We start from the raw sequence: 16,431 nt of genomic DNA, 5'->3' as shown, positions 1-16,431 counted from the left end.
ACTTGTACGCTCCCCGATTCTCAACAATGCTGGGCTGCTCACTTCAGACAAGAGATCAGAACAAAATCAATCCAACATGAAGAGGAAAGATAAAATCTGGCAGGTGGGATGGAGAAGATAAGCCTCCCACAGAAGCCCTGGGTGGAGAGCCAGGTCTTCACAGCTCTTCTAAATAACATTGGGGGGGGGGCATCCAGATGGGGTGGGTGGGAGGGAACCTTGTTTCAGAGGACATTTCACACATTTTAAAGATATTTCACACATCCCACCCCCATCACAAAACTGGAACTCAACCTACTGAACAAACACTCCATGCTTAAAAGCCCTTTTAGAATTTTTAGCCCAAGTAATTTAAGGTAGTGCAAAGACAGTTGACTGCACATACAAAAAAAGAAGGAATTATAACTGCCAAAGTTATTTGACATCCAGCTAAACAGGCCATCCTAATGTCTGTTTTTTGTCTATTTTGACTGGACCCATCCAGAGCTCTAAATGATGAATCGATCCCAGAATCGATCCCATTTTGGCAGTTACCTGCAACCCAACTGGCCCTGGAGGGCCAGGAAATCCTCTTGGCCCTTCATCGCCCTTCTGTCCGAAAAGGCCTTGTTGTCCTCGTGGGCCGGGCTCCCCATCGGCTCCCTTGGAAGGACAGAGAAAAGTTTACAGCTAAAGGCACGTGAAATGCTGTGAGCTCTTTGACTTTCATGCAGAAGGAAGACCGAGCTCTCCAATATGGATTAGGCCATCAAAGATTATAGCCATACAGGCATCCATCCAAGAATTTAAGGAACTCAATTCTACAGAGTCTGCAGAGTTCCTTAAACCAAGCAATTCAACTTGAGAGGCCTTTTATTTGACAAGTTTGATCTATTTACGCTCCCAGGACTACATGCTGCATTGGGAGTTAAAAGGATATATAATAAGCAGTGGGAGAACCTAAGAGGAAATGAGACACAGACAGAACCTTTCCTTTTTAGTTCAGATTAGATTAACAGAGTTGGAAGGGACCTCATAGGTCATCTAGCCCTACCCCCCACTCAAGCAGGAGACCCTACTACACCATTTCTGACGGATGGCAGCCCAATCTCTTCTTGAAAGCCTCCAATGATGACACTCCCATAACTTCCAAAAGCAACTTTTGTTCTACTGGTTGATTGTTCCCACTGTCAGGAAATTTCTCCTTGTTTCTAGGTTGAATCTCTCCTTGTTCAGTTTCCATCCCTTGTTCCTTGAACTGGCCTTCAGGTGCCTTAGAAATTAGCTTGAGCCCCTCCTCTGTGTGGCAGCCCCTCAAATATTGGAAGACTGATATCATGTCTCCCTTGGTCCTTCTCTTCACTAGACTAGCCCTGTCTTTCTCTTCATGCCTCCCACTCCCTCTAAAGCCATGGAGTGATGGACTTTTTAGCTTATATTTTAACTACAGAGTACGTTTATGTACAGAAGGATTACTTACCGCTGGACCGGGTTGGCCAATTGGGCCCTGTGGACCAATAGGACCTGGTGGACCCTAGCAAGAAACAAAGACATGTCATTAAAGAAACGGCAAAACAGTTGAAATCAATCTAAGGAGAGCAATGCAATGAGGAATGATGCTCTCACGTCGCATTGATACCTGGCTGGATTTGGCTAAATATGCCAATCCCCCTCCGGATTCTGACAGAGTCAGTAGGGGCCTCTGGTGGCTCAGACTGCTAAGACAGTCTGTTATTAACGCAGCTGCTTGCAATTACTGCAGGTTCAAGTCCCACCAGGCCCAAGGTTGACTCAGCCTTCCATCCTTTATAAGGTAGGTAAAATGAGGACCCAGATTGTTGGGGGCAATAAGTTGACTTTGTATATTAATATACAAATGGATGAAGACTATTGCTTGACATAGTGTAAGCTGCCCTGAGTCTTCAGAGAATGGCGGGATATAACTGCTAATATAAAAAAAAAAGAGTCCTCCAATCACAGTGATGGATGGATGCTCAGAGGGGAAGGCTTAAGCATGGACCCTTGTAATTCAAAACCTTGCTGAAGAAGTAACGAGGCGCATTCCAATGAATGTACCTGCATTTCCCCGAAAATAAGATGGGTTTTATATTCTTTTGGGCCCCAAAATAAGCACTAGGGCTTATTTTGGGGTGGTGTCTTATTTTATTTCCATGTATGGGAGGCCCACTTCTGCTTGCTCATAGCAGGGCAGGAGGCTGCGCCCACAAGGTCCAGGGTGGAGCTGCCCCACACGTTCCGCACCAGCTTACCTCAGGGCCTCTGCAGCCAGGTCACCTATATTATTGCGTTACGGCAGCGGCTCCAACAGTCCAATCCAGTAGGACCCCACATGGCTGCTGACCCACTTCTGCTCGCTCGCAGCCGCAACAGAACAGGAGGCCACCCATGCCGTGGCCACAGTATAGGGCTTATATTGGGGGGTAGGGCTGATATTAGGTACACATGTAAAAGACATGCTAGGGCTTATTTTCAGGATAGGACTTATTTTCGGGGAAACAGGGTGACTGTCTCTCTTTGTTCACAAGTGGTGGGATGGACTCCACTACCACATGAAGATTTGTGTGGCTACATTCCTTCCAGGAGCCTCTGGGCCACCCTGAAGATGGAGGGGCTGGAAAAGGAACTTTGAGTCATGAATGCTCACACCAAAGCAGCTCCGAATTCATAGTTGTCCATGACAATGAATAGAAAAGGGGAGCTGGAAGGGGAGGGGATGTCCTCCCTTGCCTCTATGTGGGAAAGCCAGAGCTCACCTGTTCTCCTTTGTCCCCTCTGCTTCCTTTCTGTCCTGGTTCACCAATTTCACCCTAATAAATGGAGAATATCACTCTGTAATACAAGCAGAACAGTCATACACAACAACCAACCAGAACCTAAGAAAGGAAGAAGATTCCTGGATTTGCTCTGTATCTTATACATTCTTAACAAATTAATAATGTTTGTTGGTGGTTTGGACTGATTCTAAAACATGAAGAACGACTAAATCTCCAGGTAGATTTTTTTTGCAGGTCAAAGCTGCACTTCCAGAAAAAAACATTATAAAATTAAAATCATTTTGGGGTGTTGAGAAATTTCTTAGAGGAAAACCGCGTGAAACATGACCAGCATTGTTGCAGAAATGGTGCCTGAATAAAGTTTCTGCTTTTATTTAAAGAAGCCTTCCTAACACTAAGAACAGCCGGACTGCAAGAGAGGCTTTGGGGGATGAATGGAGAAGCCATTCCTCCTCCACAGGGCTTGGACTCCAATTTCTGCATTGTGACAGCCTTACAATTAATGGCCTAAGGAGCCCCTGTCACTTCAGTGTGTGTATGGTGTGTGTGTATGTGTGTGTTTTCTGTTCCCATCCGTCTCTGAACAGATAAAACTGCTTTATGCCATGCGTAAACATTCCACAAGGCTACAGTATAACCACTGAGCAGATTTGGGTCAAACGGTGCCAATACGTGCAAGGCCACGTTGTATTTTAGTAGCCTTCAGTTTATGGACAGACGCAGCCTTGGATCCTCAGCTGCCCTTAGAAAACGGCAGTTTCACTTGGAGGGAAAACTGTTCTGCCCTTAAGAGACCCCAAATCATCTTCTTCCTAGCATATTCACGGAGGTGCAGGGTCCACTTTTCGGATCATCAAACACCACTTTGCACGATCAGCTGCGTCTCCTGGGCGCAGGCCTGCAGCTTGCATATCTTTGTCGATGGTGTCTTGCCATCTCTGTTTTGGGCGCCCGTGAGGTCTCCGGCCATTGACTTCTAGTTGGTAGGCAGTCTTGGCCACGGTGGAAGGTGCTGCTCTCTGGACATGTCCATACCAGCAGAGCCGGCCTTCTCTCATCTTCTCTGTAATTGGTGCCACACCAAAATGCTGTCGAATGGTGTCATTTGTGATGTGGTCAAGAAGGGAGGTGCCCGATATCCAACGGAGCCTTTGCATTTCCATGGCATGGAGAGAGCTTTCAGTCCCTGTTGTTGCTGCCCAGCATTCAGTGCCATACAGTGCAACAGGGTAGATGGTTGTCTTGTAAATCTTAGATTTAAGACGGGTTGGCATTCATCCGTCCAATAACACACCCGTGAGTTCTCGCCAACACATCCAGGCTGCATCCACCCTTGCTGGCACCTCGCCATTGATGTTGCCTTTGCCTTGGAGGTGGGATCCCAGATACCAAAAAACTTAAGATACCCCAAGTGAGGAGAGATAAAGATATACAGGAAAAAGAACAGCCGATTCTGAAGTGGGCACATTCACCCCTTGCCATTTGAAAGCACTGGAGGAAAACCATCTTGTTGCCAGCAGTTTTGTCGCCCTACATGCAAAGCAACCCATTCAAGGGAAAAAAGCCAGAACGTTTGCCTGGCATGGAAGCTGCCTACCTTGTCTCCATCTTCCCCTGGGGGGCCAACCGGGCCGGCAGGACCTGGAAGCCCAACTGGTCCTTGGATGCCGTCTCGTCCAGCTGGGCCTTGAGGGCCTTTCTCACCCTAAACCCAAGGAGAAAATCAAAGTCTTCTCAGAATCTCACAACCTAGAAGCCATTGGTCATTTCTCAGGACAGGCGGTATTTTAAAGCTCTCTTTCTTGGGATAATATGGGAATTGTGAGCTGGACAAACAAGAGAACTAAAGGCAGAGAGGATGAAGGCTCTGCCCCGGGCGCTGATTGCAATAAGCACGGTTTTATTTGGGCCTTAAACACAGCCCATCCTAAGCCCTGAGACCGAGGGACTTATGGCAGGAAGCATTTCCCCCGCTAGATCCAGAGGTTGTGAACTTCGCATGCAAAGCAGTTGGTGCTTTCATTGCATCTCCTTCTTTCCAGAAGCTCTCCCGAGCCAGACCCTCCTTTGAGTTAGCTCAACCGCTTCCCCCTGCAGTGCTCCAGGAATTCAGGAAAGAGAGGGGCCAGGAGACACTGCTGGGGACTGAGCCCATGTCAGCCCTCCAGAGAAAGCCAGAAGGAAACAGGAACAGATGAGCTCATTCTAGATGATAATTTGAACCCCTCATCTAGGCTGGAAGCACATTATTTGGGTAGCAAAAATAAGATTAGAAAGAATTTAACATCAATCCTGATGGATATTTTAATACGTTTTCCTGTTTTCATTCCTTCACATTATTTCAATAAATGTAGTGTCAGCCTTCTTGGCTAAACCAGATAGGAAACGCAACCAGATGAGCTATTTCTACCTTATTGTAAGGCTGCATTAACAGAATTTTGCAAGTCTGAACGTACAAACTTTGGGATGCTGCTTTTAACTGTTTGCTCCTTCAGGCTTGCTTAGTTTCTTCCTCTGACTGGGGGGCTCCTGACCCTCTTCTGAAGTTTTCCTAGGCAGCCTCTCCTCCCCCAGGGTCACCCACACATCCCATTTAGCAATAGCAATCGCACTTATATCCCACTTCACAGTGCTTTCCAGTCCTCTCTAAGCGGTTTACAGAGTCAGCCTCTTGCCCCCAACACTCTGGGTCCTCATTTGACCCACCTGGGAAGGATGGGAGGCTGAGTCCACCTTGAGGTGTGTGCTGGGCTGGTCTTCTGGCCACCCAGAGATTCCTAAGGACACTCGATGCCTCCTGCAAGACCAGCTCAGCCACCCGCTGGGACCCTTTCAGATTCCACCCAGCCAATTCCTTCAACCATTTAATCAAAGTAGGGCAAACCTACTGAACCCCGTTCCCTGTCTCATCGTCCCAGGAGGAGGCCCCAAGGAATACAAGAGAGTGGGGAAGGGGTGGGGGGGTCCAGGAGAGCCCCTTCCTTCACCGTTGGCATCGGAGGCAGCAGAGGCTGAGGAGGCTTCAGCAGAGCAGCAGCCCCCCTGCGATCCCTAATGGAGCTCAGGGAGGAGATCAGTGCGACAGGCCCAGCTGCAGATTTCAACTCCCCTCCCAGTGCATCAATCGCAGGGATGGTGGTGGAAGGTGTGGCGCACAGATCCGTATCCATGTCCCGCCTGCTTAAGGCAAAATCATGAGGCTTGTCTCCTCTCCAGGGTCTGTGAAATTGATGGGAGGGGGAAGCAGAGGGCTGCTAGCTCCGGGAAGAGAGCAAGGACGCTTCTTCTTCCAGGCAGAAAAAGGCCACACGAGATTTGCTTTATTAGGTAAGGTCAGCCACCATTAATATCATCCGCCTTCTCTCCCTGGGTGCTGGTCTTAGGCCTTTGACCATTGGCAGGGATGCCCTTCTGTCCACGGACCCGGCAGGGCTGCCTGCCTTTTCGGTGCCGCTCTGAGCACAGAGAAACTGTGACCAGGTATATCTTTATGAGCAAGCCAGTGTCTGTCTCAGCTCTCTTGCTACCTTCTTTGGTTCCTGGGTGGAAGAACTGGCCAATGGCAAGCGGACCATGACACAAAGATATTTATGGGTGGCAGAAGCATGTGGAATTTGGGGAGGTGCATGCAAGAGAAGAGACATCTAAGGAGAGAAATGATAACAGCCTTGCCAAGTCAACTGCTGAATCTGATGCAGCCGATGCTTAGGAGAGGGGCTCCCTCCTCTCTGTCTGGGTCTCTATCTCTCTATGTCTCTCTCTCTCTCTCTCACACACACACACACACAAAACTTACCGGGGTGCCTTTCTCACCCGCAGGGCCAGTGGGCCCTTGGGGTCCCGGCCGTCCTGGCAGTCCAATTGGGCCAGCTGTTCCTGCAGGACCTCGCTCCCCTGGAGAGCCCTAAGAAGGAAGAAGGAAGTTAGTGACCGCTCTAGCAGAAGGCAAGCACCCCAAGGAAGGGGACTGAGTAGAGGGTGGGCCACGTTGGCTACCAAGAGAAAAGGAGAGGATTGAGACTTAAGGAGAAACACCAAAGGATGCACTCCCAAGAGCCAAAGAAGCGTATGAGGACCCGGCCAGGTGGGGACGGAGTAAGAGAAATTGATAAACCTCTGAATCCTGTCATTGGCAAGGAGGGGCCCTTCTGCCCCACTGAGCCCAGGCAGGAACCAGGGCAGGAGATGAGCTCTAAGGTCAGGTCCACATCTTCTCTGAAGCAGCAACAGCAGCAGGGCAGATGTGGGCAAGCAGGCAGCCCAGCCCACCTTCTCCCACCTTCCGGGTGGAGGTTCCCAAAAGAGCCCCTCCTTTTCTCCTCCAGCCACCTGGGAACAGCCCAAAGCCACCCGACCCTCCACCCAGCCAGAGAAAGGTGGTACTTACTGCTGGTCCAGGAGGCCCTGGTGGGCCTTCGTTGCCCTTCAGCCCCACAGGTCCCTGCAGAGGAGGAAGGCAGCGTCACTCGCTTGCAAAGGCGTCTCAAAGACGACGGTGGTTGTAGGAGGGGGAGAAAAGCTCTCAACTCACAATTGGGCCGGGGAGTCCTCGGTCTCCGGGGAAGCCTCTGAATCCTGCTGGGCCATCTTTCCCGGGCAAACCGGCGGGGCCTGGGTCACCCTGCAAGCAGGACCGTGAGTCAGATCAGCCAGAAACCAAGCCCTCCCGCGTGCCCCAGTGCCAACCCAGCAGGAGGAGGCTGCGTGTTCTGAATTCTGATGGCGGCCCCAGATGGTATCTGAAGGGACGGGTCCCCTTCCAAGTTGGGCGTGATGACGTTTTACAAGCTTTGATGTCAGAAGAGGCAATGCCAGGAGAACTCCTTCCCCTCCCGATTCTTCTGGTAGTCTTGCCTGCGATGAGTGTAGATCTGAAAACAGATCTAGCCCACAAAGGGAATCTGTCTTTGGGAAGAAGGGACTCTGCACTGGATCAGGAGGCCGGCCCAGCACCTGCCCCTGACGTCACAGAGCTTTTTCACTACACACCTGCGCATGGGAGGCTGTGAGGCAGGATACCTCTGACACCACCGGCATCATTTCTCCACACTTGAGGGCTTTGTTTAGAATCCTATGGGGGGGGGAGTGGTCCTCAAGGCCATGCCATCCACCCCTGCCCAGCACAGGAAGTCCATCTGAGCCCCCTGGGGGAGCCACCTAGGCTCTGCGTGAAGACAGGCAGCAATGGAGACCCACAGCCTCCCTGGGGCATAAAAGGTTCTCTTAAGAGCAAACCAACCATCTTCATCTTCTTTTAATGACCCCATAAAAGAAGGGGTGGAGTCTGGGCAACTGAATGGAGCTGAGTGTTTACTGGCCGGATGCCCTTCCTGTCGCCAATGCAGAGTTTTTGTTCAGCAGATATATTCTCAGTGTGCCCAGAGAGAGAAATATCTGCCTCTACCTAGGATCGAACTTAAGAGTGGTGAGGCGAGAGCTCCACCTCTAGGCCACCTCACCACTCTTAAGAGCAAACCAACCGATATGCAGGAATTCTTGTTCTACACTTTTGTCCCCAAGAAAAAGCAAGCCTCACCCACACTTCACTCTTAAATCCCTCCAGACCTAGAACTTTTCACTTTCTAAACTGAAGGTCATACCTTTGTTCCTTCTTTTCCAGCCAAGCCAGGAAGTCCCTGTTCACCAGGTGGCCCAGGAGGGCCCGGATGGCCACGTTCACCCATCGGGCCTGTTTCTCCTGTGGGGCCCTGAAAGAAATGGGGAGGCACCTTCAAGAACAGGCGTCCGGATACCTAAGTCCATCAAAAGAGGGAATCTGGGGGCATTTCCGGGGATGGAAGCTGGTGGCAAGCGAGGGAAAAGCCCAGGAGGGCTACACAAACCTCTAATCAGGCAAGAGGCAAGTCACAGCATCCCAGCTCAGACTGATGTAGAAAACAGCCAGTTTGTTCTCCCCAAAATCAAGCATAATTCTGTCAGTGGGCTATTAGTATCTTTCCACACTTGAATTCTCTTGTCTACTCAATTGCCTATCCCAAAAGTGCTTTTTTCAAGAGGCAACTGGACTTTCTGGTTTTTCTCTGAAGTCATTTTGCTTCTCAATCGAGAAGCTTCTTCAGCTCTGACTGGAGGATGGGAGTCAGAACTGAAGAAGCGTCTTGGATGAGAAGCGAAACGTCTTCAGAGAAAAACCAGAAAGTCCAGTTGCCTCTTGAAAAAAGCACTTTTGGGACAACCATGACCTGGATGATGGAGAATCTCCATAGACACTCAATTGCCTAATTCACATGACAAGTGAAGTGAGTTTGCAATGCACATTATGTCATGTCTAAACAAATAAACCACCTTATAGTTTAACGTGAAAGCCTGGTTCACACCACCAACCAAAGACAATAACTCACTATCCACAATAGACCCACAAGAGTCTAGACACTTATCTGAAATAGAATAGGTTCTCCTACTTGAGCTGGGGGCTGGACTAGAAGACCTCCAAAGTCCCTTCCACTTCATTCATTCTATTCTATCCAACAATACATTGACCCACAAGGTGTTTTGAGCTTGGCTTAGCAGGTTGTGTGAACAGACCTCCTTGCTCTCTGCCCAGTGGCGAGGCTCGGCCAATTGGCATTCCCAATCCTGCGTAGCTGCCTACATATTGGCTAGTTGTATGCATCGGCCCAGAAGAAGTATTTCCCAGGAGTCTGGGCCTGCATCAGGCCCACAGCTCACCTCGCCAGTACCCGTTGTTCTGTAACGGCCAACTGAATGCATTGGGGAAGTTTGCAAGCTGTCCTGGATAGTAAGAGACCTCTCCCCTCTTGCTTCCCATCTACCGGTGTTGCCACTGGTCTTCTGGTGCCTAAGGACCATGGAAGTAGTTTCCCAGCCCCAGAGAGCCCAGGGCTTCCACAGCCTCTCCAGACCCTGTTTAAGACCATCCAAATTGGCTGCCCCCAAGTGCAAGCAGCTAATGTGTGTTTAATTAGGCCCTGTAATGAAAGCACATCTGCTCCTGTTGCTTCTGAACCTGCCCGTATTTAGTTTGGGTTCCACCCTTTCTGCTACACAGCTCAAAATCCTGCCCAGCGCAGGAATCTCTTGTCTCAGAAAGGCAGGGCGTCGGGAAGGGGCCACATTAACCTCCAGAGCTGAAGAGCCTTCCAGCTTCCCTCTTCCTAGCCTGCTTGTGGGCTCCATTTGCAGCCCGAGGCTCTCTCTGAATAAGTGAGGGTTGGTCCCATCTCGCCAGACGAGCCTTCACCACGCATTCTGGAATCCTGCGATGATCTGGGCTAGTCTTAGGCCAGCTCAGTTTTGGATGTGTGACCTGGAGCTTTGTGAGCGAATGCCGTGTATTCCTGCCTTTCTCAATGAAAAGGGGTCTCTCCTCATGAGTAGGCTATCGAGTGGGGCTCGTGAAGGCTGGGTCAGAACACCCGCGAGAAGAACTGCTTTGCAAGACCAGTGTCAGCCCTGGAGGCCACCTTTTTCTTTGGGTCTTCAGGGCTGGGAGGGAGGATTGCATGGAGTGGTGGAGATATTTAGCCAGAACAACATTCTTTTCTCTGGGAGTCAAGGACATCCTGCCCTGCACCTGGAGTGGCGTGACTGGGAGGCATCTCCAGTTGGGACAGTGCATCGATTAGACCAGGTGATGGACAGGTGGGTGCAGGGGAAGGGACTTGGACTTTCTTTTGGGTGGGTAAAACCTGGAAGCTTTCAGATTCGGGTTTTCCCAGATGTGCCCATACGACATCTCTAATAAAATGGAACTTTGAGGAACTTCTAGCCTCAGAGTCTTCTTTCGCTGCGGGTGGTACTGGGAACCCTGACAATCAGAAAAGACCAACACAATGTCTGCTGTGGCTATTTTTGAAATCATGTGATAATGTCCAGAGCCTTTTGCATCAGTTGGCTGAAACTGGGCAGACTTGTGTCTGCTTCTGAGAGCGGGCTTCCCCTGCTGAGGCCAAAGCTCTGCCAGCCTTATTAACAATGCTTTGTATACCATCTAAGCTTGGTTAGTACGTTTTAAATTATTTTGGTTTTGGTGGCTTGGAGTGTTATGCACTTAAGGTTTCCAAGTGGATTGCTTTTGGAGAAAAGATGCACCTTTTAGGTGCCGGTATTCTTAGAAGCTAAGGGGCTCAAGGGGCTAGGACATTGAGCTTGTCGATCGAAGGTCGGCAGCTCAGCGGTTCGAATCCCTGGTGCTGCCATGTAACGGGGTGAGCTCCCGTTACTTGTCCCAGCTTCTGCCAACCTAGCAGTTTCGAAAGCAAGTAAAAATGCAAGTAGAAAAAATAGGGACCACCTTGGTGGGAAGGTAACAGCGTTCCGTGCGCCTTTGGCATTGAGTCATGCCGGCCACATGACCACGGAGACGTCTTTGGACAGTGCTGGCTCTTCGGCTTTGAAACGGAGATGAGCACCACCCCCTAGAGTCGGGAACGACTAACACTTTTGTACGAGGGGAACCTTTACCTTTACTATTCTTAGCAGCTGCTTTCCAGATTTGCTCTAGCAGTCTTTTGAGACCGGCTGGCTTGTCCAGAAGCTTCCCATCCTTTCCCCTTCATCTTGACCACATCAACTTCGTCTTGACTTTCCTGGTTAATCTACCAATCTGGTCTACCTAATGTTAGTTCGTAATCTATTAGATCAGCGGTGCCCAACCTCTGCAGCTTAGTGACCCGTCCAGGGGAGAGAAAGAGGGGAACCAGGCCATGTCAGCAGCAGGCCAGGGCACACACACATGCAGTCGAGCTGTGCACACATGCGCAGAAGCATCAGCCCACCAATCACAGGGCCTGGTTCAGAATAAGCCATGGCCCAGTAGTGGGCGACGGCCTAGGGATCGGGGACCTGTATTAGAGGACAATGATTCTCTTTAATGCTCTTCTTTTTTTTAAGTAGGGGGTTTTTTGTTGAGATTTTACTGTTCTGCTCAAAATTCTGTAAGCTTCCCTACAGCACAACACTGGAAATAGACACACACACCCAAACACCCCTTTTTTCTCCCACTGCCCTCAACTGTGCTCAGGGTGCAGGACCTAGAGGCCTCAGGTCCTGCACCCTGAATTGTAAGCTTCTCACTTAGTAAACTTTGGTAATGCCACTGTTTCTGGAAATTACACTAATTAGGTTTTAGCATTTCCAAACATAATTAGCAGGCAGTAAACTTTCATACCTCAGAAAGCAGACATAAACGTATTATTTACCCTGTGATACAGAATTTAAACTGTCATTAACCTGGCAGAGTTTCTAGGAATTAGAAAATAATTGGAGAGACAACAGATTTCCTACAAAGCCGGGAAAAAAAATGAATTTTGACCAGAGAATCTGGGAATGGCTCACCTGTGGACCAACAACACCTGGAGGTCCAGGTGGGCCCGTCTTCCCTTGGAAGCCCTGCAAAAAGAAGAAAGGGTCAATTAAAGGGCAAAACAGAGGCAGACCACCGATAGAAACAAATAAAACAACAGGATCTCTTTTAATAAGCTCACTTACCACCTCTGGAAGAGTGAATATTGCCAAGGGCAATAAAGAAAGAAAGAAACCAGGATAGACATAGAAGCTGAATATTCAAAAGCCAACCAAGAGGCTACCAAAGGCTTAAAGCGGAAATGTTGAAGGCGAAGGAAGGCAGTCACTAGAAGGGGTGAAGGTTGTCTGGGGAGAACAAGGAGCTTGTTTATTACGTGCGTAGCTGCCCGTCTGCCTGGACAACCTCTGGCCCACTAATCCAGGTCCTAGAGGAGCCAGGAGTCCCAGCTGACATTCTGGGGAGAGGCGACGGACACCCCTGGTCCCCTAAAAGCAACCAAGGTTGCCGGATTCATTTGAAAAGGATTTTGCTGGGCTTTCTACAGCTGCAAGGAGAAAGAGCTGACAGTCCCTTGGAACACACAAACACACCAGTGGTGGGTTTCAATTTCTTTTACTACCGGTTCTGTGGGGGTGGCTTGGTGGGGGTGGCAGGGGAAGGATATTGCATAATCTCCATTCCCACCCACTCTGGGAATGGGAGACATGGTATTTGCCGGTCCTCCAAACTACTCAAAATTTCTGCTACCGGTTCTCCAGAACCTGCTGGATTTCACCCCTAAGACACACCCTTCAGTAGATCCCTCAACATGCAAAGATCCAACTATTTGGAAGGGGATATAATGAGGGAGCAGAGCCTACAGGGGTCTAAGAGTAAAATAACCTGAAGCCCAAGTCCTTTTTCCACCCAATTTGACCTAGCTTTGCTTCCTGAAGTTTCCTGGATGCCATAGCCCAGGCAGGCCTCTGTGACGTCCACAATGCTGTGAAGCCCAGGAGAATAAGGAAGCCCTTAAGATAGATGTCAACCCCGAAGCTGACCCAACTCAAGCCATTTTTGACCGCTTCAGTGTCACCACATTGGAGCTGAGGGATAGGGAAGGGCGGGAATCGACATAGTGGGGAACCCATAGCCAAAGCAACATATTTTCTCTTGGGAACCAAGGACATTCTCACACCTGGTCAGAAGAAGGCGAAGCAATGTGACCCAGCTGCCAGCCCGTTCTGTGATTGGACCATGTGACTTGATTGTTTTGAGAAAGTGGAAAAACTTTTACTTTTAATTAGGTGAAAACCGCAGGAGACTTCAGAGTCGGTTTTCACCAGATATGTGCCAATATGATAATTCCAAATAAAAGTATTCTTTGAAGAATCTACATGCCTCGGAGTCTTGCTTGCTATTACCTGGAACCCTGACAATAGGAGCCTCCTCCCACGCAGGTTGAAGTGATGCTCTCTCCCTGGCCTGGGTGGGGGGGAAGCCGAGAGGTTCAATGGCCCCACTTGAGAGAGCAAGCAGGGGTCACTGTCAACTCTAGAATGATGGGAGTTCCTGGTTGAGGGAAGAAGCCGATCCCAGATCCCTCCAGGAACTCCTCCGATGGCTTTAAGGCAGAGAGATTGCACAGCCAAGAGGATATAGGCTGATCAATAGATCCAGCAGGACGTCAGCCGAGAAGCTTCTCTCTCCTGTTCTCTCCTGCTGCTCCCTTTCACAGCAAGAACCACCAGATCAATCCCAAACACAATGGGCTCAGAGAAGAGCTGCCATATTGATTTCGGAAACAGAACAAGCACAAAGCGCACCACGAAAATCTGCTTGACACTTGACGGACTTTTGTGGTCAGGAAACGTTCGTATCAGATGTCACAAGATGTCGGAGGCTGAGGAAGGCCTGCCTCGGAAGTAAACATTTGTCAAATTTAGAGGATGTCACTGAGAGGAACGGAGGCCCAACTTCAGCCATATTTTAACAACCGATTGAAGCTCTTTCTTTCCCACCACCCCATGCCTGCCCCACAAATCCTGGATGCAGCCTCCAACAGCTGCCACAAAACTGCCCTATTTATTTTCCAATGAAAGAAATGGTTATCCACATGTAATGAATTTATTAATTAAATAGAAAGTGAATTCAATTTAACTTTGCCCTTTTGGGCTCAAAGGAGAGTGACCTTCAAGAGCAGAGAAGGTCCTTGGTTCAAAGGAGGATGAAGCCACAGCCGCCAAGAATTTCCCCAGGAGGCGCTTTCTGGGGAAATTTGGGAGGAAAACAAAGGGTCAAAGCTCTGCTGCTTTGGGCTGACTATGGGGGTGGCCAGAGAGAGACACACTGAGTACACCTGAAGGCCTGGAGAGAAATAGCACTTAGCTATAGCACTTAAACTTCTAGACCGCCTCCCACTGCTTTACAGCCCTCTGTAAGCGTCAGTCTCTTGTCCCCAACAATCTGGGTCCTCATTTTACTGACTTCAGAAAGATGGAAGGCTGAATCAACCCTGAGGCAGTTAGGATTGAACTGCTGGCAGTCGGCAGACTTAGCCTGCAATCCTGCATTCTAACCACTGCGCCACCATGGCTCATACATATGAAGCTGCCATCAAAAACAGGTTTATGCTCTTCTTTAAGCCAACAGAAAGGGCTTCTTACACTGAGTCGTTTGGGCCTTTCTGTCCAAAACTCTGGATGAGCTACTTGGAGAAGGAAGGAGGCCGGGATGTTTTGGGATATGGGAAGGCTCCAGGATCCGGCAGCATGTGCTGGTTCCCCAACTCTTAACAATTTCTGGAAACATCTAAAAAAATGCCTTAGTGTTTGGGAGTGAGGGGTGGAGAGGGGAGGGGAGAAAAACGAAGTATAGGTGGCCTTTTTCTTTCAGCAGCTTTCTCTTTTCTAAAAATGAGCCCCTTGAAATAATCTGACCAGGGATTTGGGACCTTTGGGGTTGCATTTCAATATGAATTTAGCACTTCCTGAATCAATGCACAATTTGAAGCACTGCTTCCACTGAAATCTGCCATTTCTTGAATGCTTCCGGGGAGAAGGAACACATGAAATGAATATGGAGCTGGATGTTGCTTGAGAAGAAATCTCTGCATCTATTACTTTTTCTCTCTCTCTCTCTAGATTGTCCGGCCTCCGTAACTTTGAGGTTTCCTTGGAGGCCGAGATTGTCACCAAGGGTCACTTGACCAGATTGCTCAGCTTGCCTGGTCTTAACCGAGGGGGCAGAAGGGGGCAAGGAGGCTGGTGCAAGAAGCAGAAGAGAAGTCCTGCTTGGTCAGGGGCAGACCTAAGAAGGGCCTTCTTTTGCCCCCCACCGCCCCACAAAAAAAAGACAGGCAATGCTCTTCCTAGATCAACCGAAATGATGAAAACATCGAAGGACTGACCGTTTCCCCTCTCTGCCCAGGATGGCCTGGCAATCCATCTTTTCCTGGAGGCCCCTAGAGAAGGAAAGAGCATCTTCAGTGAAACTGAACGTAGTCAAGATAACGATGTCCTCACATGCAGTTTTCTTGCCCACAGAGACCTGGGTAAGCAGAGGCAAATCTGTCTCCTGGGCCGGCTCTTGGCTGAACTTACCGGAGGGCCTTTTGGTCCAGGAAACCCTGTTGGTCCTTGAGGCCCTGAAGGTCCCTTAGGAACAAAGAGACACAAGGGTTAGTGTTGCTACCTTGAACGGAGGGACCAATTCTGCTTCCTAATGATCTGGCCAGGTTAATTCTTCTGCCTTGGCAAGATTGATGCCAGCCAAGAAGTCCAGCCCCATCTTTCTATCTGAAGTATACACTGTGGCACATCTGTTCAGTTACAGCTTGTTTGATCTTACCCTTTCACCTGGAGGTCCTGGAGGCCCATCCCCACCAGAGTTGCCCTTGGAAAGAAAAAGAGAGAGAGAGAATTAAAACAATAAATTATCAGTTGAGTATCAATAAGCCATTACCCTCCGGTCATCCTCGGCACTAAAAGGTTGAGACCGGCAGATGCTTAGAATCATTTGGGACAGGTTTATCCCTTGGCCCTTATTTTGGGGGCAAATTTCACCAGGTGAGGAGGTTGACTGCAATTTATGTGTCCAGCTTTTCTAATATTCAGCCAGGCCTCTCCCAGCAGAGGTCTGGAGTTGAGGCATCCTTCATCAGAAAAATATTCACACAGGAACAAGCAAAAGGGAGAGTAACCTGAAACCCCCTTGGACAAAAGACTGGCGCTAGCATAATTTGTGGTTAAGATCTCATACATCGGAGGATAATATTCGGCTCTTGGTTTGGCTTCTGCAACTCCAGAGCTATCCATCGCTCAGACAGTTGTCGCCTTGCACTGAGCTCCTGTGTGGCATCAGGTCCTGGGTTTCTAAACTTTTTCAGGC

General features: G+C 49.3%; 1 protein-coding gene across 1 annotated transcript in view; it reads right to left on the bottom strand.

Moving 5' to 3' along the window:
- Positions 1-16,431, bottom strand: part of COL5A1 (collagen type V alpha 1 chain) — a 240,437-nt gene that overhangs the window by 43,989 nt on the left and 180,017 nt on the right. The window contains exons 35-46 of the mRNA XM_058159325.1: positions 15,892-15,936; positions 15,645-15,698; positions 15,452-15,505; positions 12,093-12,146; positions 8,375-8,482; positions 7,306-7,395; positions 7,162-7,215; positions 6,571-6,678; positions 4,372-4,479; positions 2,754-2,807; positions 1,460-1,513; positions 535-642 (exon numbers count right to left, since the gene is read on the bottom strand). Coding sequence (XP_058015308.1) covers positions 535-642; positions 1,460-1,513; positions 2,754-2,807; positions 4,372-4,479; positions 6,571-6,678; positions 7,162-7,215; positions 7,306-7,395; positions 8,375-8,482; positions 12,093-12,146; positions 15,452-15,505; positions 15,645-15,698; positions 15,892-15,936 — 891 coding nt within the window. The remainder of the gene's footprint in view (positions 1-534; positions 643-1,459; positions 1,514-2,753; positions 2,808-4,371; positions 4,480-6,570; positions 6,679-7,161; positions 7,216-7,305; positions 7,396-8,374; positions 8,483-12,092; positions 12,147-15,451; positions 15,506-15,644; positions 15,699-15,891; positions 15,937-16,431) is intronic.

Source organism: Ahaetulla prasina, chromosome 16 (assembly GCF_028640845.1).
Source record: "Ahaetulla prasina isolate Xishuangbanna chromosome 16, ASM2864084v1, whole genome shotgun sequence".
In the NCBI taxonomy this organism is placed as follows: domain Eukaryota; kingdom Metazoa; phylum Chordata; class Lepidosauria; order Squamata; family Colubridae; genus Ahaetulla; species Ahaetulla prasina.
The sequence above is the reverse complement of the archived record's forward strand: the minus strand, read 5'-3'. Positions and strand labels throughout refer to the sequence as shown.